This window comes from Propithecus coquereli, unplaced genomic scaffold (genome assembly GCF_000956105.1).
Source record: "Propithecus coquereli isolate 6110/MARCELLA unplaced genomic scaffold, Pcoq_1.0 Scaffold228, whole genome shotgun sequence".
NCBI lineage: Eukaryota > Metazoa > Chordata > Mammalia > Primates > Indriidae > Propithecus > Propithecus coquereli.
Window position 1 is genome coordinate 1,560,337 of NW_012147819.1, and position 26,061 is coordinate 1,586,397.

The 26,061-nt window shown below is 39.7% G+C and overlaps 1 protein-coding gene across 1 annotated transcript in view; it reads left to right on the forward strand.

Moving 5' to 3' along the window:
* The first annotated feature begins 977 nt into the window (after nucleotides 1-977).
* Nucleotides 978-26,061, forward strand: part of KIAA0922 (KIAA0922 ortholog) — an 86,265-nt gene continuing 61,181 nt past the window's right edge. Inside the window, exons 1-4 of the mRNA XM_012645266.1 lie at nucleotides 978-1,042; nucleotides 6,118-6,241; nucleotides 7,273-7,389; nucleotides 8,903-9,013. Of these exons, the coding sequence (XP_012500720.1) occupies nucleotides 7,285-7,389; nucleotides 8,903-9,013 (216 nt within the window). The 5' untranslated portion in view covers nucleotides 978-1,042; nucleotides 6,118-6,241; nucleotides 7,273-7,284. The remainder of the gene's footprint in view (nucleotides 1,043-6,117; nucleotides 6,242-7,272; nucleotides 7,390-8,902; nucleotides 9,014-26,061) is intronic.

Sequence of the window (26,061 nt, forward strand, 5' to 3'; positions counted from 1 at the left end):
GTCGTTGGAGAGGAACTTGCTAAAGGTTGTAAAGCTACTTATTGGTCAGCAGGTTTAAAACTCAAGTGTCCATTCCTGGACCAGCCTGGAAACCAGCTTGGTTGAGGGCTGCTGGGTGGGAGGAGAAAATGGGAAGATTCTATTTTTGGAAAGCTTGTTCTAGTCTTTGAAAACAGTTATGCATGTTACCTTTGGGAGCTTCTCTAGTTATACATTTTTGGATTATGTGGCTTTTGAAACGTCACATGGAAGTTGATAGTTTTTTGTTATTCATGTGTGTGTATATATATGTAGTAGTTTATGTTTTTAAATAAATACATTTATATTTTTATATCTTTATTATGTTTTTACTTTTACATGTTTTCTTTATATGTTTTTCTGCTATATTGATTTGTAACTTTTGATTCTGAAGGCAGATGAAATCATAATAATGATTAACAACTGTTGAAAATGTGACCAGACCTGCCATGTGACATGTTATGTGATTGTTATTCTTAAAAATACAGACTTGGTGATGGTTTCTATGCTACACTGCCCTTTCCCTGTTATAAATGATCTAACAAATTTAGAGGCCAAAACTCCCCTCCCTTCCAACCAACTTTACTCGTAATGTCTTTTTTTGATTTAGGATTTGTGAAAATAGCCATGTTATCTTAATTCATCCAGAAATAAAGCCTATTAAAAATTAAATCTATCCCCATTTTTGTCTGAATGCTTATAAAATCTGTACATTTGATACAACATTATGCTAACCATAATCTAAGGGTTTCTTAAATTTTGCAAGTCTAGAATAATAGTAGACTTCTAATTCAGTTTTATCATTTAAAATCTACAGATTCATCTATAAGGGAGTAAAATTATATCTTATGCATTGAGAGTCATTGGTCGAAGTATAATGCATTGTCTTAACTCAGTATCCAAGTTTTAACACTACAACAAAAATTAATCTCTCTTTTTTCTCCTCCTTTTTTAGCTTCTCAGACAAACTGTTTAGTGGAAAAGGCTTACATTTTCAGCCATCAGTTCTAGATTTTGGAATACAGTAAGTGTCTTTCCTTTATAATTAAAAACAATAACTCATTTGTATTATTTACTTTCAGGATCTCTTATATATATGTATAATGTTACATTTTAAATATGTTAATAATATGAAGGGACATTGATCTTGGGACTTGTTAAAAGGAATATTTTTGTGAAAAGGAGTGTGTAAGAGTTGTTTTACCCCTTTCTTTAGGTTTTTTTTTGTTTGTTTTGTGTTTTGTAGAGATGGGATCTTGCTGTGTTGCCCAGGCTGGAGTACAGTGGCATGATCACAGCTCACTGCAATCTCGAGCTTCTGGGCTTGTGTAATCCTCCTGCCCCAGCGTTCTAAATAGCTGAGACTAAAAATATGTGTAACCACACCCGGCTAATTTTTTAAAAACAATTTTTTTAAAAAAAAATAGGGTCTTGCTATGTTGTCCAGGCTGGTCTCAAGCTCCTGGCCTCATGTGATCCTTTGCCTTGCAAAGTACTGGGATTACTGACATGAGCCACTGTGCCCAGCCCCTTTAGGTTTTTTTTTCTTCCCCCCTGTATTGTAAGATATCAGGTAATCTTTAGTTTTTAATAAATATATCTTTTAATATTTTTTAGTGATTGGAATTTAATAAGTCAATGTTAAGTCTTTGTTTTTCTGAAACTAGGTTATTTTATAACAAAAATCTCTAAATACTGATGGTTTCTGAATTCTTTTAAGCTAGACTCATTTACTTATTTTTACTTCTTGCTGTGCCTTCTGTATTCAAAATTGCACTGTTCTTACAATTATGATGATAGAGACTTTGGAACCTCTAGTTAAGTGGGGAAGACATCATATAAGCAATAATGATTTACAGTATGTAACATTAAGAACTGTGAAATGAAGGGACTGTGATCTGAGTGTTGCTTGAGGGCCTACTCTGGAAACCTGGAGAAGTTAAGGAGAAGGGTCAAGCTGTGGAGAGGAGGCAACGGAAGGACTCTTGTTATCTGTGATAAAGTTTGAAACTTAAAGTGTTAAGCGCCCCCGGATGCAGAGAATAACAGCATTGGAAAGTTATAACTTCAAATTAGTAATTTCAACGCGAGTGTAACCAAATATTTGAAGCGTATAAGTTCTGCTTGTTTCAATGGCCTGAGTGCATCCCTTCAGTTTTATGAAGAGCTTTTTGAGTTAGAAGTAAAGTTTCGAGAATGAAATGGTCATTGGAGAGCATCTGGGCTGAGTTTGTGGTGGCCTTCGGGTGTGCCCTCCCTGATTCATCTGGATCACTTTCCACATCACTCTCATCATCAGAAGGTTAGCGCTGCAGTGAAGGAGAACGAACCTGGAGTTTAAAAGTACCTTAGTGAGCCTTTTTAAGGAGATTCTCTGAAAGGAAGAAGAAAAAAACTGTGAAGGGAGTTCACTGACTTAACAAGATTGTAGATATCTGCTGCTTTTGAATTTTTATATTTTTACTCTTAGATAAAGAAACTACTAGAAGCTGCATTTATAACAATTTAGCTGATAAATAAGCTGAATTTGTCATAATCTCACTGATTTCAAATTCTGAGAGAGTGCTTTTGTAAACTTTTTGCATATTGTAAAAATAAATTTTAATGCAGGACCTAGTTTAAAGAGTATATATGATAGATTGCTAGATATAAGATGGACAGTAGTAAGTACAGCTAGATTAGGGCAGTAATTACAGTTCATAGGATCCTGGCTGTCTAATATATGTATTTTACTCTTAAGTAACATAAAAAAATCCTGTAATCAGTGCACGTGGGGGTGCATATACAATCATCCCTCAGTATCCACTGGGGGATTGGTTCTAGGACCCCCGCAGATACTAAAATCTGGGGATGCTCAAGTCCCTTGGTGTAGTTTTTTTTTTTTTTTTTTTTTTGAGACAGAGTCTCACTGTGTTGCCTGGGCTAGAGTGCCGTGGCGTCATCCTAGCTCACAGCAACCTCAAAATCCTGGGCTCAAGCAATCCTCCTGCCTCAGCCTCCCGAGTAGCCGGGACTACAGGCATGTGCCACCATGACCGGCTAATTTTTTCTATATATTTTTAGTTGTTCAATTAATTTCTTTCTAATTTTAGTAGAGATGGGGTCTCGCTCTTGCTCAGGCTGGTTTCGAACTCCTGAGCTCAAACAATCCGCCCTCCTCGGCCTCCCAGAGAGCTAGGATTACAGGCGTGAGCCACCGTGCCCAGCCCCTTGGTGTAGTATTTATGTATGACCTACACACGTCCTTCCTCCCTTATCCTTTAGATCATCTGCAGATTACTTATACTATCCAATGCAATGCAGGTACGACATAGTTGTTATACTGTATTGTTTAAATTTTTGTTGTATTATTTTTTATTTTTCTGAATATTTTTAATCAAGGTTACTGGAATCCGCTGATTGTAGAACTTGCGGATATGGAGTGCCAGCTGTATATTAGCTACATATGTTAATTAGCGATTTACATTAATTGCTGGTCCTGATCGCTAGACATGTTGAAAGAATGTTTGAAGTCTTTGATTTGAAACGATTTCTAGTTTTTAGATTTGAGTCACTTTTGGATGATTCAGTTGTGCTTATATAGTACTTTATAGTTGGCAAAGCATAATCATGGTTCTTGTCATTTGAGGTTATGTCAGTCCTGTAGGGATCCTGCAGGCAGGCATTATCTGAGTGAGTGTGTATCGTTTTCAGATATCTCCGTATTTGAGCATGTACTGCATACAGATGTTCATGCATTTGTTGCCAAGAAGTAATGTCCTTTGCCAAAGGTCATTTTACGAGGACTGGTAGAATAAATCTGATTCTTAAGCCAGCATTCACTCTGCTGTTCTTCTTATTAGTGAGAGCCAGGATATGATAATGGGAATAAGTTATTTTGCTGAAGTTAAAAAAAAAAAAATCTCAGTAAGAACAAACTTTAGTCTAAATTAGAACACATCTAAAATTAGTCAAGTTTTATCTTCTAACAAATGGTATAAGTTACAGGCATTAGAGTAAGACTTCAGCCAGAGAGTTCTCCTGATTTCCTCACTGCCCTAGTTCAGCTTTTGCTATTGTTTATTTCGATGTTGACCTCGAGCAAATTCCGTCCATTTCCATGGCTTTTGTTTCCCTCTGTGATGCAAAATCAGGATTAAGATACTCCATTGCTTTCTGCTTATTTCTTAGGGCTTATTTTAAGAGTTAATATTCTGTTGGTCCTGAGATTAAAAGTGCTACTCATTCATAAGAGATTTTAATCATTCTTTTGTGGTATTAAATTAAAGGAGTATCTTCCAGTTGTCACTAGTGAAGGAAATTCATATCCTCATAACACTTTTAAAAATAGAGCTAAAAAAAATAGAACAAAAATAGCACAGTGGTAGCTAGGTTTCAGCTAGCCTTCTCTGTGAGGTCTGGTCAGGTTTCCGGTGACTGCAGCCGCTGACTCTGCGCTTGGCAGTTTAACAGTCTTATTTTCTAATGCATTTTTCTGGTAGATGTTTGTATCCTTTGAAACCAGAAATCTTATATTTCAGTTATGTGAATGGGATATAAAGCTTGAGGATAGGTATTAATAACTTTGATGATCGATTCATATTATTTACTTAAAACCTTAAAACCACAGAAGTATTTATTTAATTTAATTGTGGGAAGAAAGACAAATACGACCTCAGTACTCTGAGGTAGGGGCTTATCAGGTGACCCTTTATGTGTCTGGTAGTGTCAAAAATGTTTTTTAAAAAATTGTATTATGTAAGAACATTAAAAAAAATTAAGGTTTTAATCGCCCAATATTGATGTGTATTTCATTTCTAACTGGATGTAAAGAACTTACACTTTGAAATGTACATTGGATGTTTTAAACTTTTTGTTACAACTAGTAATTAAAAGTAGGAGTAAGAGCAAAAAGAAAAATTCCAAGGATTTGATGGTCGTAACACAGTATTTTGGAAATCCCACTGTATATAAGACAAACAACATGCATTTTATTTCTCCTAAAGCACACATTTTTAGTACCTGAGAAATTGGAATAATGAAATCAGAGAAATAGAAGCATAATGAGTGAGTTTTTTTGTTTGTTTGTTTGTTTGTTTAGATTAGAATATAGTTTTATTTCTAGGCCATACTAATGACAACTGTGTATTTGGGTCTTTGCCGCCGAGGGTATTAAAACTGGAGAAATGACTTCAGGGAGATTTTTGCTGCTTCCCTGTTCATTACAGTATAATCGAGCTCGCCTGGACTTGGTACTGGGCAGTAGGAGCAGAGTGAAGTGATTAGAGGGAACTTCGTAGGTGGGCCGGAGACCCCCTCTCCTTTCCTCTGGCAGTTCCTTTGTCAGAGCCGTCCTTGCAGGTGCAGGGTGCTGCCGCAAAGAATTGGCATTAAGTCCTTCACGAGTTAGTGTATTTGCCCTAGAGCAGGGAGTCTCAGTGTGAGGTTTGTGGAAGGTTTTGAAATTATGTATAAAACTTTCTGTGTGTGTTTGTGGAGGGAGGAGCCAGAGCTTTCCTTCATCAAGAGTTTTCTGAAAGGCTCATAATTTAAATGGATGAGAACCACGGCCACACAGTGCGGCAGGGTTTTCATTTTTCTCAGGAGAACAGCCTTCAGCAACAACTGAGTTTTCCTTTTATAAGACCTAATAAAATAAAGTCTCGTTGTGAGTTGGAAATACAATCTCCCCCCAAAAAAATTTACTCAGAAAACAAACCTTAAGAAAATTTGGGTTTTTCTACGAGTACAGTTTCTTATCTAAACATATTTTCATTTGAATTAGAGACCCACGTCAGAGAAGTACCGGTTAAGTGCCAATATGTATTTTTTTGCAAGCATTTAATGGTCTAATGTATTGAATTCTTCTAACACAGAAACCAGTGGGGTGCTCCTGTGGGTTGGCATACATCTTATAAAAGAAAGTTTTTTGTTTCATGATTTTTGACTGTTGTAGATTAAATGTTTTTTTACCAGCAAGATTTAATAATTGTTGTTTTTAACTTTGTGATGAACATCAGCAGCCTTCTGGGTTTAAAAATATGTGTGTGTGTGTATATATGTATTAGTAATATTTATGACCTTCACAATGTGTTGATTTTTCTCTGTTTCCCCTCCTAGATTCTTGGGACATCCTGCAGCAAAGATTCTCTATGCTTACAACCCTAGCAGGGACAGCGAGGTCGTGGTGAATTCGGTGTTTACAGCTGCCGGACACTTCCATGTGCCTCCCGTTCCTTGCAGGGTGAGTGTTGATGTACTCCTGGAAACTATGCTAGGGCAGCCTGCCAGGTTTTCTTGCTTTCTTTGGCCTGGAGTTTTTACTTTCTGCTCCCTGTCTCCCCTTTCTCTGCTACCCAAACCTTTTCCTTCTGAGTGTTTGCTTTAGCATTTACTTGTTCAGTTGTTCATTTTTATAATTTTAGTAGCTCTTGATATCTACCTGGGGAAAAAAGTTTGAAGAGTCTAAACTAGGTAGTCGTGGATGTATATTTAACATGGCTTTATCATAGCTAAAGGAAGTTTATATTATTTATCTCGAAATGACTGCAAATGCTGAGGCATTTAGTAACTAATACAAGTTTATAATTGTGAGCTCTTCCACCTCTCAAACTGACTAAGAAAGTTAGAGTTCCTTTCTAAATGTTGGCCTGCAAGGTAGTGAATGGCTCTTTATAAAGCTAATTTGCACCATAACACAGAGCTCAAAACCCTAGTCATCTAATAGTTTTAATTTCAGTGGTCTTTAACTTTTAATGAAGATCCTAATTGCTAGTAGGTTTTTATTTATTTTGCTCACTATGTCTGCCTTATATTATGCACTTTTTAGAAATACTGAGACTAAGGACATGTGAGGGGAAGCCCAATATTTGGTCTATGACATTCCAGGTAAATGTTGATTTTTATTACACGTCAACATATTTGCACATTGGTGGTTCTCTGTATTTGAGAGAGATAGAACCATGTTAGAGAAAGACACTTGGATGTGTGGGTGTGGAAGAGGATGAAAAGGAAAGACATGAGACTCCCCACTCCATTCTGAGGCCAAGGGCTCAGCAACTACCTTGCCCTTAAGTTGGTGGCATGTTCTTTGATATCCTCTTAGACTGTTAGATGCTGATCAGTTTGGGTATTCTCATGGATTTACGATACTGCCAAATCAAGGGTGCAGAGTATGCAAGTATCTGTTAATAGAAATTGTCAAAAAGAGAGTCTGTGAAAGACAATTTATCAAAGTTGCCATTTCACATGGCTAATTGGGTACCTGTCTTTCAGGTAATTCCAGCAATGGGGAAAACTTCCTTCAGAATTATTTTCTTGCCTACTGAAGAAGGAAGCATTGAAAGCTCTTTATTTATTAATACCTCTTCATATGGAGTCCTTTCCTATCATGTGAGTAACTTCTTCCTTTTGTCACATAATTTGGTTGTTGACTTAACGAGGGGTTTAGGTATTTTAAAAAAGACTTTTGGAAATATTGCCACCTGGTTTATATCATTAAAATAGAAGATGGTTAGTGAAGTTAAATTCATCAGCTTTTACCTTTTCTGCCTGACCTGCCACAGTTGGTTGTCGTCAGTACAGACTACAGAGCTCTATCCCTACCATGGATCTTTGAAGGATATTGGAACAAAACAAAAAAATCTATCATGCACAGTTTCCCAGTGTAAGATACAGCAGGCTTCTAAAACTAGGGCTCTCATCTAACAAATAGTTCAGAGGGAGGGAGCTGTGAGGATAACCTGTAAGCGATTTTGCCTATCTGTGCTCCTTGGCTCAGGAGTATTTCTCATCAGGAGACGTTGATTGTGTGCTTGAGGGTCAGTTCCCAGGGAGCTCACTGTTCATTCATATCAAGGTACTAGGAGGGAGCGTGAAGAGTCTTGTTGGTGTTCACAAAAATAGTTAAGAATCTTGGCTGGGCACGGTGGCTCACACCTGTAATCCTAGCACTCTGAGAGGCCGAGGTGGGCGGATTGTTTGAGCTCAGGAGTTCGAGACCAGCCTGAGCAAGAGCGAGACCCCATCTCTACGAAGAATGGAAAGAAATTGGTTGGATAACTAAAAATATATGGAAAAAATTAGCCGAGCATGGTGGCACATACCTGTAGTCCCAGCTACTTGGGAGGCTGAGGCAGAAGGATCGCTTGAGCCCAGGAGTTTGAGGTTGCTGTGAGCTAGGCTGATGCCACGGCACTCTAGCCTGGGCAAAAAGAGTGAGACTCTGTCTCAAAAAAAAAAAGAATCTTTACCTTAAGTGGGACTTGTGGCATCTTTGACAGGGTGTGACATCAAGTAATTTAAGTGCTAAGATCAATCATTTTTGTAGTTAATTCTTACTGGATTCCATTAAACAGGTGGTCCTCCATCAGACGAGTTGCCTGCTTGTGAAAAGTTTTGCTACAATGAGAAACATTTAACTTAAATGCAGCAACATTCATTGAGTTTTTTGTAGATGAAGATAAATATGACAATTGGATTAGTAGAGTCTTTTTTTTTTTTTTTTGAGACAGAGTCTCACTCTGTCACCCTGGCTAGAGTGCCCCGGTGTCAGCCTAGCTCACAGCAACCTCAAACTCCTGGGCTCCGGAGATCCTCCTGCCTCAGTCTCCCAAGTAGCTGGGACTACAGGCACATCCCACCACACCCGGCTAATTTTTTCTATTTTTAGTCGAGACAGGGTCTCGCTCTTGCTCATTCTGGTCATAAACTCCTGAGTTCAAGTGATCCTCCCACCTCAGCCTCCCAGAGTGCTAGGATTACAGGTGTGAGCCACCACATCCGGCCAGATTAGTAGAGTCTCGAAGGCCATGGTGATGAATACGTATTTCCTTTGGAGAGGTGTTTTAGGGTTATGGCAAATGTGTTTTAAAACTCAGAGGAACAATTCTTTCTTTTTCTGCAGGTATCTGGAATTGGCACTCGCAGAAGCTCTACAGAAGGGTCTGCAAAGCAGCTACCAAATGCTTATTTTCTGCTTCCACAGGTCCAGAGCATTCAGCGATCACAAACGCAGGTCATTTTAATAGATTTTCTTGAAATGCCAGTAAACACCGTATTTTGTTACCCTCTCCGTTTATATATCTTTGGCAGTACGTACAGCCCTTTTTACATAGTCAGACTTGGGTTTTACTATTTTTTGCTTTTTGAAAAAATCCTGATATATTTATAGAAATAACATACATATGTAAAATGTTAGTGGAATCCACATAACGTCTTTCTACTGGCTGTGGAGTCCACAGTGTTGACATTCCATAGTGTACTTAATCCTGTTGTTGGCCATTTGAAATGTTTCTGGTTTTTCATTATTATTGTTATTACCATTAGGCCATGTACCTATTTTATAAGTTCCTTTTTTCTCCTTTTGAATCATCTGTTTCCTTGAGGTATATTTCATAAAGAAGAGTGATCCCGTAGTTAAAGACTATGAAACATTTATAGAGATCGTTAAATCTTGCCGGGTTACTATTCAGGAAGACAGAGCCACTGTGGGCCACAGTATGGACATGCCTCCAAGGGTGTCTTGCTGTCTTTGCCTTCTCCCTGCTTCTAGTCCTGCCTGGATGAGGCTTCATGGGAAGAAACGTTTTTGATACTGTAGTAGAAGTATAATGATAACTGAAAATTCTGTTCACATTTCGTTAAAAGTTTATAGAGTTGGCTATTTTCCCCTTTGATTATCCATATTTCCTTGTAACTCTGGATAACTTTTGTAATTGAAAAATGCTCTTGAAACAATGTATTATGAACCTTACACACTCGTTCTTTCTGATTGATGCAGAAAGAACATTGCTTAGAATTTGTCATCAGTCCTCTTGGGACCTGGTGCTTTCATTCATTCAGCACTTTTATGGAGCCTCTGCTGTGTGGCAGAGTTTCTGTCTAGAGTTTCTGTCTGCATGAAGCTGGCCTTCCAGTAGGGGAGACAAACAGAATTAACCTACCTTCAGTATACTGTCTGAGGTCCTTGTCACCAAGTAGATAATTCTTAGGGATTTTTAATATTATGTTTCATTTCTATGAAATTGAATACCCCTCCTCCCAGAATTTTAAGGAAGATTTATTTTAATTTGCAAGTTTGGATTTGGTTTAAATCCTAACACCAGTGGGGGCACATTGAAAGGTTTTAAGCAGGGTACTGATGGGATCTAACTTGCATTTTTGGAGAAGGGATTGGGAAGGGCTAGAGTAAGTTTAATTTGCACATGCTGGCAGGTGGGTTTCAGCAAATGGACATGTTCAGGCTTATGTCAGGGCTGTCCTTCAGCAAAGCAGGACAGCTGAGAATGACCAGGTTTCTCTGGTGACTGAGGTTGGGAGCTCAGAGTGCCAGATGCCAGATCAGCGGTGATCTAAGGATTGGAACAGAGACAAGTGTTCAGATTACCTTAGTTATTGGGGTTTAATTAGGGGTATGTGAAATGAAAAGAGAGAGGACACTGACGCTGAAGGCCTCACAGAGGCCAGAGCAGCCTGCCCGTTAACCATTTCCCGTGACACCTTTCCTGAGTCTAGGCCATCCCTCTTTCCCCTGGCCTGCCGTAGGAGCCCGTTAACACATCTGCCAACATCTGCTTTGATCCTTTCCTATCCTTTTCCCAAAAATGCAAGTCGGTCCACATTAGTCACCTACTTAAAACCTTTCAGTGCGTTTCCCTAAGTCTTAGCACTTAAACCCAGTCCCGACTGTGGCTGTGAGGCCTGTGTGGTCCGGCTGCTGTCTCTCAGGCCCCTTGCATACTTCCATTCTTATTCTCTGTCTCACGGCTACGTGAGCTTTTGTCTGTTTGCTTGCATGTGACATTTTCCCTCCACCACAGGTACCTTGTGTCTGCAGTTTTTTCAAACCAGCCACCCCCTGGCCCCACACACTTTTTTCCAAATTAACTCTTATTTCACCTTTCCTTTTTCAGCTCAAGTTTGGGTTCTTGAGGGAATCTCACCCTCTGTCCGCATTCTAGTTCAGGAACTCTGTTAGACTGTAGCAGGACTCCGCTCCTTCCCCAGAAGGCCGCCCTCTCCGTTAAGTAATCCCGCGCCCAGGCGATGTGATGACTCCACCACTCTTTCCTTCACTCTGTGCCATGAAAGCTCCTAGAAAGCAGGGACGGCTGCTTGGGCTTCCCGCCCCACTCCCTGAGCCTCGCCCAGGAAGTGATAGCTGAGTGAAGCTGTGGCCTGGGGCGGCTCTGGGACTGTCCTCCGGAGTCTGTTTCTGTTGCTTCCTGCCCTGTGGCCTACCTTGGTGGGGACTTGGCTTTTTGTAATCATTGTTTCTTCTTTAGCAGATACCAAAGTTTCAATTTCTTTTTTTCTTTTTTACATTTTTATTCAATTTTTTTATAAATAGCTTTATTGAGATATAATTTGCATACCATAAAATCCACCTATTTAAAGTGTACCATTCAGTGGTTTTTAGTATATCTGCAGAGTTGTACAGCCACCACTGTCCAATTTTAGAACATTTTCATTGCTTTATTCCCCTGTTTTCTGTGTCAGTAGATTTGTCTATTCCGAACATTGCAGATAAATGAAATGTGTGGTCTCCAGTGGTTGGCTTTTTTCCCTTAGCATGTTTTCAGGGTTCATCCATGTCTTTCATTCCTTTCTATTGCCAAAGAATATGATGCGGTATGGACATACCATGTTTTGTTTAAGCATTCATTAATTGGACATTTGGGATGTTTCTACTTTTTGGCTATTATGAACAATGTTGTTGTGAATATTCAAGTGTAAGTTTGTGTGGATATATTTTTTCTCTTCTCTTGAATGTGTGTACCTACGAGTGGGATTTTGCTGGGTCATATGGTAATTCTGTGTTTAATATTTTGAGGAACTGTCAAACTGTTTTCTAAAGTGGTTGCGTCATTTTACAATCCCACCAGCAGTATTCATGTATTCTAGGATTTCCACAAGTTTGTCATCATTTGGTATCTTCTGGTTTTTTTTTAAATGGTTATCCTCGTGCACATGAAGTGGTATCTCATGTGGTTTTGATTTGCATTTTCAGAATGACTAATGACATTGAGTGTCTTTTCATGTGCTCATTGGCCATTCGCATATCTTCTTTGGGGAAGTGTCTATTCATATCCCTTCCCTATTTTTAAATTGTGTTATTTGTCTTTTTATCGTTGAGAAGTAAGAGATTTTTATTCTGGATATTGAACCTTTATCAGGTACATGATTTGCAAATATTTTCTCCCATTCTGTAGGTTGTCTTTTCATTTTTGCGATGGTGTCCTTAGAAGTACAAAAGATTTACATTTTGATGAAGTCCTATTTACCTATTTTTTTCTTTTGTCACTTATGTTTTTAGTATCATATTTAAAAAGGCCTAAGGTTATGGAGATTTACCTCTGTGCTTTCTTCTAAGAGTTTTTTAGTTTATTTAGTTTCATAGTTTTTACTTAGGCTTATGACCCATCTTGACTTCCGATTTTAGCATATGGTGTAAGGAAGGGGTTCGTATTTATTCTTTTGCATGTTGATATCCAATGGTCTCAGTACTGTTTGTTGAAAAGACAGTTCTTTCCCCATTGAATTGTCTTCGTGTCCTTGTTGACTGTCATCTTTGGCTCCATTCCCAGCTATAGATTCTTTTTTTTTGTGAGACAGAGTCTCGCTTTGTTGCCCTGGCTAGAGTGAGTGCTGTGGCGTCAGCCTAGCTCACAGCAACCTCAAACTCCTGGTCTCAAGCAATCCTTCTGCCTCAGCCTCCCGAGTAGCTGGGACTACAGGCATGCGCCACCATGCCCAGCTAATTTTTCCTCTCTCTATATATTTTTAGTTGTCCAGATCATTTCTTTCTATTTTTTGGTAGAGACGGAGTCTCACTCTTGCGCAGGCTGGTCTTGAACTCCTGACCTTGAGCGATCCACCCGCCTCGGCCTCCCAGCTATAGATTCTTTCCTTCATTTTTCATTTATACTGGGGTCTATGGGTTTAGTTAGGTCACTTTCTAAGGCTGCCCCATTTGGCCATAATTCTTCCCCATCAGTCCGTCAGTCAACAAATAATTATTGAACACTATTTCATGAGTGTTCCAACAAATGATAGAGTCATGAACACAACACAATGTGCCTACTCTTTTGATGTGACACTACAGAATACATTTCAGAGTTTGTAGATAAAAATCCAATTTTTTAGCCGATCTTTTGTTAGAAACCAGTATTTAAAAATCTAAATATCAAAAAAACTCTCTTAAAAGGTAATTATTTCAATTGCTTCCATGTTTTACTGTGATTCAGAAAAAGAAATTTTAAAGTATTTTCAAGGCTTACTATACCTAAAAACAAAAACTTAAGGAAATTTAAACCTAAGAAATAATTATGACATTCCTCAAGGGGAAAAAAAAAATCCTGACTAATATTCTGCATTTAAACTGCTTACATTTATGAATTTTTTGCCAACTATCTTTTTCCTCAGAAAGGAATGTCTTTTTTTTTTTTTTGAGATAGGGTCTTGCTCTGTTGCCTGGACTAGAGTGCAGTGGCATCATCACAGCTCACTGCAACCTCAAACTCCTGGACTCAAGTGATCCTCTGGCCTCAGCCTGCTGAGTAGCTGGGACTACAGGCAGGCACCACCATGCCCAGCTAATTAAAAAAAAAATTCTTTGTGGAGACAGGATCTTGCTGTGTTGCTCAGGCTAGTCTCGAATCCCTGACCTCAAATGATTTTCCTGCTCCAGCCTCCCAAAGTCCTAGGATTACAGGCATGAGCCATCATACCCGGACGAGAAAGGAATGTCTTTATTTTTATATTCTATCTGTTTCCCGTTTTTATTCTCTCCCTGCCTTTGGTCAAGAACCCATCGTCTGGGATTGAGGTGGGGGTTCAGGAAGTCCGACTCCCCCCAGAGGGGATAGAAGACGTGCAAGGTACTCAAGGCGTCATTGCCTCTTCTTCAATACAGAGCTAGAAAGTATATCTGATAGAAAGCTAAAGAGCGAGAAGGTTTAGACAGAAATACATTTGGCTTCAACTTTTCTTTAACTTGTCCTCTTAGCTCCATGTGAAGAGAAATAACTATTTTGTTTAGGAATAAAATTTAAAGTTGAAAGGTGAAATAAAATTGTTTTATGTGTTATCAATTGAATCATTTTGAAAAAGAAAACTAAGATGATAATAGTAATTTAAAAGTATTTTCACTGAATAAATAGGGCCGTATAATTTTTAGATTTTTTTGTGTGAGTAGATAAAAAGTACAGGCTGATTGTATGTTTGGGTCTAAATTATTACGTGCGGGTCTAAATGGAATTGGATTTTAGTGTAATTCATTGAGTATTTAAAAAATTTTCTGCCTTAAACATAGGCAGAGGATAAAAAGGCATGTACCCAAGAATCCCTGGACATAAATAGTCTGGAAGGTGAAGGCTCCGGAATTTTCGGGTGCTGCTTGACTCTTCCATCTGTGAAATGTTTATCAGAGAAGGAAAAACAACAGGAATATTTAATAAAATGGTGGAATATAGGTCAGAAAGTGGGAAATGTGCTTGATGTAGAAAATTAAGGATGCACAATTCAAATGGCATTTTTAAGATGGTTATGAGCTATGTTTCAAAACTTGAAAGAAATTTGAGTGACCAGAATAATCACAGAAGATAACAGATGTTTTGTTGCTGTAAACCCAGCAAAATTCCATCATGAGAAATGAACGTGGAAGCAATCAGAAAGCAGATGCTACCTTTGTGCACTGTTGTGATATAGGTTTGAAAGGAAACACTTCACACAGTTCCCTCCACTGTCAGACGTCAGGAAGCTGAGCTAGTCATGTGACAGGGCGATTAGTGGCAGAAGCTCTAGAACAATGCCTAGAACCCAAGTGCCCAAAAAGAATGGTCCTCCACTTGCATACCAGCTCCATGGCGCAGGGGTCTTTGTTTCGTTCACTGGCTGGCGCTTTGTAGGTGGTCAGTTAACATGCCCTGGCATGGATGAATGAAAGTTACTATTTTTATGTATCTGGGGATAAACAGACAATTCATAACAGATAAGATTTTAAAGTGCAAAATATATGTAGTTCCAAGGAGGCTTTAGAGACAGTGCTAGAAAAAGATATGTAAATATGTCATTAAGGAGGAACTCTAGAGTCTATAGGGGACATTTGCAAACCCTCGGGTTCAGTTGCAGGAGTGTGAACTTTACATCCATGTGGAGAAGTGTTAATGGAGGACAGAGGGGGTCTTTTCACTGAGGATTAGCTAGTCATGTTGAGTTTTCCAGATGCAGGGGATTGTCACTGGCCTTTCCCCTCATACTTCCTTAAAATTGCTTTCTAAGGTAGCAACTAGAAATTTTATGTAATCAGAGCATCTTGGCTCTCTTATCCTTGTAGCTTGCTACAAATTACTTCTTATGGATGTTCTGTGGCAGCAGTGGGTCCTGTTCTTTCCTAAGCTATTAAAAGATTTAGATAGCTGTGACAAAAATCAGGTTTAAGGCCAGGGGCGGTGGCTCACGCCTGTAATCCTAGCACTCTGGATTGCTTGAGCTCAGGAGTTCGAGACCAGCCTGAGGAAGAGTGAGACTCGGCCTCTACTAAAAATAGGAGAATTAGCTGGGAGTCATAACATGCACCTATAGTCCCAGCTACTCGGAGGCTGAGGCAGGAAAATCACTTGAGCCCAGGAGTTTGAGGCTGCAGTGAGCTATGATGACTCCACTGCACTCTAGCCAGGTGACAGAGCGAGACTCTTGTCTCAAAAAAAAAACAAACAAAAAAAAACCGTGTTTAAGTAATACTCAGAAAAATGGGTGTTTTTCAAGAGATACAGCTGGAGGAAAAATTAATTACTTGCATGAAGTCAAAAAGCCAGTTTCACAGCTAATTCTGTCTAAGACTATGTTCTTTCCACTGAGCAACATTTCTTTTTGTTGGAAGCATTAAATGAGCACACGTAAAGCACCCGGTATAGAGCTTATTAACACAAAGTCATACGGTATAACTTTGTTAAAGCATCCTGAAAAGGATATTATTTGCTATATTTGATATATATATTATTTTTTCTAAAAAAATAATTATTTAAAATAAATGGTCAAACAGAGTAAGTCCATTTTATTGATCTTGTTTTTATTATTAGGGGAAAAACTGTTAGTATTTATATCATATAGATTGTAATTGGTTCTGCCCTCTTACTATGAATCCTAAATTTAATATCCCAATTTGTTTTTTGGAATAACAAAAAATTTGTCCATCTTGTAAAATAGAGTACCAGTGAATAATTACTAGGAATATCTTATTTTTTGTAGTATGAGCTCATTTTGGTCCTTTTCATTTATGTGTATTACCCATTCTTAGATGATTTTTGCATTTTTTTCCTGCTCAGTTCAGTTGGATGAAATGACTTACTTCTGCTGAAAACAAGAGTATCTGTGTGATTTGTCTTATGTCTAAATTCTTGCTGGCCCCATTTTTTTTTTAATAGAAATCACTGAATTCAGTGGAGAGGAGAGTATACCTTTTTATTCTCTTTGCTGCACCTCATCTGCTATTATGAGGAAAGTAGGTGCTCTGGTCTGAATTCATATGCTGAAATCTAATCCCCAGTGCAATAGTGTTAACAGGTGGGGACTTTGAGAGGTGACTAAGTCATGAGAATGGAGCCCCCACGAATGAGATTTGTGCCCTTAATAAAGAGGCCTCAGGGAGCTCGTTCGCCCTTCGGCCCTGTGAGGACACGTAGAAGGTGTCATCTGTGAGGGAGTGGGGCCTAACCAGACACCGAATCTCCTGGTGCCTTGATCTTGGACTTCCTAACCTCTGCAATAAATTTCCATTGTTTATAAATTACCCAGTCTAAGGTATTTTGTTGTAGGAGACCACATGGACTAAGACAGCAGGGAAACATGAGGAGTTAAGATCACTTTTCTCTTTTTAAACTTTTCCGTTTGATGCTTCTTTTTCATTATTTTGACCTTCACCAAGAGAGAATTCCTAGCAGATGAGAAGTCACTTTACAGCTGTAAGCTGGTCTGAGTGAAGATCAGCTCTGCTCTCGTTGCAGTCTTGTCATTGTTTGTTACCTGGGTTATTCCCCTAGGCATTCTCTCTCCACTCCAGCTGACCTGTCACTCCGCCGCTGGTGGTGTCTTAAACAAAACAGGTCGTTATTTCCCTGGGATCACTGCATTAGCTGAGTCCGCTCCCGTTTACAGGATAAAGTCCAGGCTCCTTAGCTTGGCACACAAGATCCTTCCTAACCTGGGTCCCGTTTTTCTCTCTAGGCTCAGAGTTCTCAGCCCTCTCTTCTGAACTCTCATAAACCTCATAAACCTCTCAGCATTCCCGGAACATGCCATCCATTTTTTTAAGCTGTTCCACCCGTATAAGCTTTCATGTCATTCTGATTATTCTTCTAATTCCATCCTTCGAGGCCCAGTTCGGATACTGCCTGCTCTGGCACCTGTGCTCTGGGTCCACGCCCCATCTTAACGCTTAGAGCCTTGGCTCCTCTCTCCCCTCTGCTTTTCCATGAGGCTCTGCGGGACAAGGCCTGCTTCTTTTTTATTTTTATAACCTCAATATCAACTTAGTGTTTAGGACATTGAGGACTCCCAGAGTTTTTAATAGATAGATGAGTCAATGGGAATCTGAGTTGAGATCCCCAAATAGCCTCTCTACCAGTTGTAACCTAAGGTTTGTATAGCTTTACCTTTTCACCATACCAACCGATTTGACCTTCGGCAGATTTACTACCCGGGCAGGTGGTATCACTCTTATTTTAGAAATTGTAGAATGGACTTAGAGTTTGTTACTTGGTGGAGGTCGACAGCAGAGCCAGAGAATAATTATTAAGGATATCTCATTTCTCACAGCACGGGCTCATTTGGGTCCTTGGCAGTGCCAGCTTAGTATGCTTTAAATTTTTCCCCAAAACAGTAAATGTCATATGATTTTTCATATCTGTTGATTTAGTAATTCGTGATCTGGGAAAGACAAATGCAGATAAAATGTTCTTTGCAGCATCTTTACTATGGCAAAAAAGTAGAAACAACTTAAAGGCTGAATAGTAGAAAAGGGTTTGATAAATTTAAGTGTGTATCAACGTAATAGAATATTAAGTAGTTCTTCCAAATTGTAATTGTGACGCCTATGTGGAAACGTCTGACAAGTGAGTAGATAAGCTGGACTATACACTGTGATTGTAACTGTGAATATATGGTAGAATCGAACATGTAAATATATAGTTGTGTTAGGCTCCTGAGAAAGCAAGAAGTTTTATTATTTTAATATTCAATGCTGTATTGGATCCAAGCCATTGAGATTCCGGGAGTGTTTCAGTGATTTATTTGGGCAAAACAGAATATTTGCAATTGGCATTGCCTCAGAATCTGGCATACACAGTCTAGCCATAGTTCGTCTGGGAGATTTAAAAGAACTTAAATTATTATCATTGGAATGAATCATTGTAAATAACGTTATTGTTAAAAGTGTAATTATAAGGCAATATAGGAAAGTCAGAGAGGTTTTAAAGTTAGAGGAAACTCCATGACATATAGTTCTACCAAGTAAAGGTGGTTTTGTGTGTGCGTGTGTTTATATATCTCATGATGTCATATTATTAAACTGTCTAAAAGGGGGTATCTCTTCAGGGTATTCTGGGATTGTAAAAAATTATAATGTGATTAGAAGAAAACATGGGAAACTGGGAGAAACGAAGCATTGGAAATAAACCCCAAGACCACAGTCACACTTGTTAAAAGTCACCATAATTAATATTTTGTTGTCTCAGTATCTTGTGTGTGTGTGTGTGTGTGTGTGTGTGTGTGTGTGGCTGGCTGAGGGATCTTCTCCCCCACCACAGCGTCATGTTGCTGGACGTGTCCAGGGGAGATTATCTCTGGGTATTCTGTGTGATATCTAACACATTTAAGACCAGGAGTTCCTAACCTTTTACAATTGGCACAGCCTTTGCTCTTGCTGTGTGATGCCAGCCCTGTGCCCGCCTGCCCGGGACAGGTGCTGGGCCAGGGCCGCGGTGCCTGGCTGCTGCCTGCCAGGTTGGGGGAGGGTGCCCCAGTGGTGACCTCCTACGCGCCTTCTGAGGTGCTGATCCCTGTCAATTATATGTGGAAATCTGGCAGGGAAGCTGCAAAATCAGTGTACGGAGAGTAACCGGGAAAGATTTTTCGATCACAGCTTGATAGGAAAGGGGCACATTTCTCACAAATAAGTCGCAAAAGTCTGATCTAGGATTCAGAGAAGGAAAATAGGGAACAGGGACAGGTTAAGGGCCTGTAGCACTGCCCTGTTTTCCTGGTAGTCTTACATAATTATTAATAGTTGGATAAACAGTTATTCTGAGTGTGATGGCTGGGAATTCCTACAAATACATGTGTAACTTAATGTATGTAATAACATTTCATTGCAGGATAAAAGCTGTTTGATCTTTTTTACGTAAAAATTATAATCTGTCAAACTTTGGAAAGTTATTAATATATGTTAGGTGTAAATATATAGCATTACTTAATTTTACCCTATTGACCAACCTCTGAATATAGATTTTTTTAAAGAAGGAAATGGCTTAAATTAAAATTTTTTTTTTTGAGACAGTCTTGCTGTGTCATCTTGGGTACAGTGCAGTGGTGTCATCATAGCTCACTGCAACCTCAAACTCCTGGGCTCAAGCAGTCCTCTTGCCTCAGCCTCCCAAGTAGCTGGGACTACAGGTGCCTGCCTAGATACCTGGTTAATTTTTTCTGTTTTTAGTAGAGACGGGTTCTCGTTCTTGCGCAGGCTGGTCTTGAACTCCTGACTTCAGGCGATCCTCCTGCCTCAGCCTCCCAGAGTGCTAGGATTTCAGGCGTAAGCCACCACGCCCAGCCAAAATTTTTTTTATTAGGGTCTCAAGTGAAAATGATTCAGTGACATGGAAACCTGGGAGGAGGAGAACTAGAGGAGGGTTGGTGAGTGGAAGAAAGGAAGGAAGCACGGTGAAGACTCTAGAAATCTAGAGAAAAATACCAAGATGTGTGGGTGTTCTTCTTCCCTCTTCCCTCATGTATGTGGTAGACTCTGGAGTCTGTCCGCTCTCCATCTTCTTCCTGTTTACTTTAAAATCTCTGCTCTCTTGGGTACTGTGAGAACACATTTTCCTGGTCCCTCTTTTAACTCAATGTTTTGTCTCATTTTTTGCCTCCCAGGAGAAATGATGAGCTCCTTACTGAAAACCCTGAGAGATCCCTATTGTAGCAAGCATAATACTGAAAAGCTTTTGTTTTTAAGTGTGCCTTTTCCTTTATGTATGAGGTTATAAGCTCCGTAAGAGCAGGAATCGGGCACTGTTCATTTGTGTTCCTCTCACCTAGCACAGAATCTGGCAAGACAACATATAGTAAATAAATGATTGATGCTTGAATAAATGAATCTTAAAAAGGAGAACATTTATGATAAGCTATTTACGAAGTTAATGAGACACAAATATTCCTTTGACTTCTTTCAAATGTTTATTATAGGAGACTATCTCAGAAGCTTTTGTTAGGAGATGCCCAATGGGTAACACCTCTCCTCCTGACCACGTTCTGAGTCAGTGGATGTGTGAGAATCAGGAATTAGAGAACTAAAGCCACCTTTGTATTTCTGATAAGCCATATGCTCCTGAATCAGCTGAGATGAGAGAGCCGTTGGCTGCTAACTGCCTGTGTCCCCTGGGTTAGACTTCGGATGGTTCCCTGGAGGGGAAGTTTGAGCCTGAAGGACAGACGCACTTCCCAGGGGGTAGAGAGGAGGAGGAGGAAAGAAACCAACTCCCAATAGCCCCCACCCTGGTCACTCCTTCCTGCTGCACAGGGCCATTGTCTTTTGCCCACTCACTAAGTAATCCCTCTACCTCTGAGGGGAGGGGAAGGCTTAGGGAAGAAGGACGGGAGTATTTAGGTAAAGAGAATACTTTTCTTGCAACATTCCTGGATTTTTGTGCTCTTGTGCCATCAGACCTGCAGCTGTGCTTCCTCCTCCTGCCCCAGGGCTAAGCCCCCTGCCACCATTTCTTTGTTGATCTCTCTCTGACTGCTGGGGTGCACTGTTGAGTGTACCCCTAGAAAGCTCTGAGGTGGAGTGGATGAATTCACTAATAATCTGCTCCAAGGCCACACTCTACCCCAGGTTGAAAGTTTACTTCCTTGTCTGTTTCCCCGTCCCAAATTCTTTTCGACTGTGATACCCAGTACAGCTTATCAGGGCTTCTGATGGGTTAAATAACAGCGTTAAGATAAAGCAATAAAAAAATACCAGCCATATAAGGATGCCCACCACAGAGAAGGGGTGAATAGAAGCTGAATTCCCAAACCAGATCACCTGGCTAAAAATCTTGGTTCTGAGTGACTTTGGCCAAATTACCTAATATCCTTGTGTCTCAGTTTATCTTGTAAAATAGATAATAGCCCTTCCCGAGAGGATTGCTGTAGCTATTAAATAAATTAATTCATGTAAAGAGTTTAGAACTAGTACCTAGCACATAGCTAAAATGCATTCATCACTTAACTTTTAAAAAGGGAGTTTTTGAATATAAACCCTCTTCTCTTATGAAACTCTCTGGGAAAAATTTAAAATTCAGAGATTCAGTCTCCTGGCATGACATGAAAGTTCAGGGCTATAGTCCTATAACAAATTATCTGTGAGTTAACATTCGAAGAATTTGAAGTCCTCCCCAACTTCTTGTTTTCTTTGTTTTAACCAGAGAGGTTCTCCGTTCCCCTGTGCAGCCAGGGAGCCTGCAGCAGCCACAGCCTGCGCTGCTTTCATGAGAACGTGTGCACTTTCCCTGAGGTTTCAGAATCTGTGGTAGTTCAACCCTGAGTCTCTCTTGAGTCCAGGATCTTAATAAGAAACGCAGGAATATCAGATCATCAGCCTCACATTCATGAAATTTGGAAACTCCCCCAGCCCTCTAGGCACTAATTTTAAGCAGAATTGTTCCTAGTACTTGATATTTACCTTCGAGAGGGAAGGAGAGAGAGCATCATCACCATGGTTTCGGCTTGAGTTCATGCTGGTTGTTTATCGTCTAAGACCTTTGCACTTGACGCCTGGGGAGAGATCACCATTAGTCAGGAGGCTAATTTGGGTACTTGGTGGGGGGTTGGGAGGAGCCACCTGTGCATATCCCTGCCCCTCCACCCCAGCGAGCAGCTCCTGAGGCTCTGGCCTTCCCTCAGAGTTTAGAAGTTTGCTTGGCAGCAGCCCAGTCACTAGGTCTTCCTTCCTTCTCTTCTGCATATGTGGGTTTTATTTTTCTTTGTGGGCCCTCGGTTCTGGCACTCCATGCTGAGTGGTGTTTAAGCTCTGCTGAGGGACAGTGTCTGCAGAGACTGTGAGATCTGTGTACTGCGTGGTTTCCAGTGCCTCTTAAACTGGATATACCGAGGCTTCTGGAACCTACTTGGTTAGGGAGGATTTTTCCCTTTTTGTCCTTCTTATTTCAACTGGAGGATTTCTCTGTATATTCTTGGAGGGGAGTGGCTGCTGACACTTCAGGAGCTTTTGTCTTTAAGGGCCTAGTGGGGCTAATCCGTGGGTGTGTGCCACTCACTGTCTGTCTCAGGCGTGAGTGTGTCCCTTCTGTAGTAGTGGGCTGTGTCCCCAGAATTTGCTTGTCCTCAACTGTTCCCCTCTTCCTTTTAGGAAGGCTCAGTTGAGTTTTTAGCAATTTAATCAGCTTCTTGTGTTGGTCTCTTGGTCTCTTTCTTTCTAAAGTACCTAGTGCATTTTTTTTTTTTTTTTTACTTTACTTTTTGGTCTAATATTTATTTTCCCTTTAGATATTTCTCTAGACTTTTTTTTTTTTTTTTTTTTTCTAAAGCAAGAGAGAGACAATCGTGTACTGGTTCTACTGGAAACGTCTGTCATTCAAATAAATCTTTTTTCTCTTTGCTTTGTTGAGTAATCTTCCATAAGAGATACTCTCCTATCAGACCAACATCTAGGTCAGGCCTGGGCTCAGTTTATCTTGTCCTGCCTGGTTCCACTTTAATGGTTTCCTCTTTGCTGTGCCTTCTCTTGACTGAGTCTTAATTCTACAAATCCCTCAAACATAGTCCCTCAGGGCACATGCAGTAATTGTGTCTCCACCCAATAATGCTCTGAACCTTCTACACTCATCTTGCCGGTTTCCCTCTCACAGCCTGTCCAGACTTGGTATAGCTACCTACATCTCTGAAGGTATAGCTCTCAATTGCTCTTAACTATGAGGGATTTAGAAGTATGTTTAAAAAAAAATAAAAATAAAAACATGTTTCTCCATAGTTCCTAGAACTAAATCCTGGTTTCTTTGGGGAGAAGAATTCCAGACTGCTGAGATCTTGCCTGTCTTCCTTGATTAGATTCTTTAAGCTCCAATAACCACAAAAATGTATCTCCTCCATTTTTAATCCCTTCTCCGTGAGATCCCAGGGTATCTCCATTTCTCTTTTTATGTCCTTGTAACCTGCTTTTCAAGGTTTTTTTCTTTTTATCTTTAGTTGACATGTAATAATTGTACATATTTATGGGATACAGAGTGATATTCTGATATGTGTATGTAATGTTATCATAATCACATTAGAGTAGTTAACATATCTGTCACCTTAAACATTTGTTATTTCATTGTGAACATTCAAAATCCTCTCTTCTAGTTTTTTAAAAATACACACTAAATTGTAGTTAACCATACTCACCCTACAGTGCTGTAGAACACCAGAACTCATTCCTTTATCTAGCTGTAGCTTTGTATCTGTTACAATAAGATTTGCTTTTCTATTTCAGCTCTTATCTAGTTGTTTCCTTGCCCCTTCTCTCTTGTGGTAAAATACACATAATACAAAATTCACCATTTTGACAATGTTTTGTATATGGTGCATTCATATTGGACATTCATTACCACCATCCATCTCCAGAACTTTTTCATCACCCACACTGAAACGCCATACCCATCACACACTAACTCATTCCCACTTCCTCTCAGCCCCTGGTAACCACTGTTTTATTTTCTATCTCTGTGAATTTGATTGTTCTAGGTCCCTCATATAAGTGGAATCATATAATATTTGTCCTTTTGTGTCTGGCTTTTTTCACGTAACACAATGTTTTTGAGATTCATCCATGTTCTAGCATGTGTCAGAATTTTGTTCCTTTTTAAGGCTGACTAATGTTTTGTTGCACGTCTGTATCAATTTTTGTTTATTTATTCATCTATTGATGGACATTTGGTTTTTTCCCACCTTTTGGCCATTGTGAATAATGCTGCTGTGAACATGGGTGTACAAATATCTGTTCGAGTCCCTGCTTTAGCTTTTGGGTATATCCCTACAAGTGGAACCGCTGGATTGTATGGTAATTCTATGTTTAACTGTTTTGAGGAACCGCCTCAACACCCTTTCTTTTACATCGTGGTTCTCGCCAGGGCCGTGCCTGCCTAAGTCGCAGCTGTGACCATGTTGCTCAAGGTCAAGCCTGCATCATAAAGCTTGAACTTCTGCCTTGCCCGAGCCCTGGCCCTGTTCAGGGCCTGCGCCAGGCCTACGGACCCACTTGCCATTTGCTTAAGGCCCAGCATCATCCAATTGTATAAAAATAGCTACTTGCCTTTGGACAGAGCCACCATAGGCTGCATGACCTACCAAGGTGAAAATCCCACATGGCTCTACTGAAACTGCCAGCCCAGGTTGTAGCAGTTGGAAGCTGGTTACCCCAGTACAAAACCACGGTGTTGAGTTGCACAATGTGGGCCATCTCCACTTGGTCCGACCCACAGTCTCATTATCTCAAGTGTTGGCTTGTTCTCCCAATCGCTTTTTGTCTGTCTCTCAGGGTCTCTGGCACATTTCAGGAGGTTGGGAGGGGGTGTGCAGTAAATGACACCTCTTTTCTTGGGTTCTGAACTGATTGTGAAGTGAGACAAAAAGAGTTTGAAATGTTTTAGAAACCAAAGGAGTGGGGAAGAAGAATTTTCTTCTAATAACTTTAATGTGGGGAAAATGTTTCCCACAAGCATCTAAATTATTTGTTGTGAGATTTTGCTAAGTAAATACATTAATTGTGAATGAACGAATACAAATAATAATTCTTCCCTTTGAGGGCCTACTCTGTGCCTGGTGGTTTGTATATGTATCTCATTTATCACTCATAATATTGCTGTGAATTCAGTAAATCCATTTTCTCGAAGATGGAGCTGAGTCTTAAGAGTGGGTAGGGAATGCCCCCAGGGTTGTATGGTTGGGTTTTGATCTCCAATTGGTGTTGACGGCAAAGCCACTTGGCCACACTGGCTTTTTACAAATGATGTGGATAAGGAAAAATGTTATACATACGCATTAACCTCTTTTTCCTTTAAAAAAAAAAAAAAAACAAACTAATTTCAGCCAAGTTCCTAGGTTTTTGCAAAGACTTTTATGAGTAGGTCTGGCAATATAGGTGAATTTTGCTTATGTGGTTTGTATCCGAGTGGTAATAGTGGGGATGGCAGCAGAATTGCTGTTTAATGTCAGGTTAGAACAACCATGGAGTGCTTATCAATAATTCAGCCAAGGCTGGCTGTTACGCAGCGGACACTAAGGAGTGTGGTTATAGAGCCTGCGTGTTGTGTGGAAGGGACCCAGGATAGCTCTTGCTGTATACAAGATCATTTGCTGTACAGACCCCATCGTACACAGCGCTGTATGTGTGGGCCACTGGCTGGAATGGTCACATGGTGATACAAAATCTGTGTTCCTGTTGGTATACGTGTTGGCGTGGGAGATTCACTTTTATAAGGACCTCTAAAATTTAGCATTTAAAATTATGAAAGGGGAGAAAGATGATTGAGAAAAATAGAATGTAAGATTGGGATCTAAGCAGTTCTTTTACATTTCACAAGTTATATTTCTTAAAAGGTTTTCATATGTGGTTATTACCAGGAATGTTCTAATGTCAAGTGTCTTGTTCCTTCTGTCTGGATTAATGTATTACAGATTTGTATATACTTTGGTTAGGATATGGTTTACTGTTAATAAAAGTCATCTAAAATGACTTAGTACTTTAAGTCTATCATTTTCTTTCCTGTTTAATTTTATACAATCCCCCCAAATCACATTCTCCTCTGGCCAGCA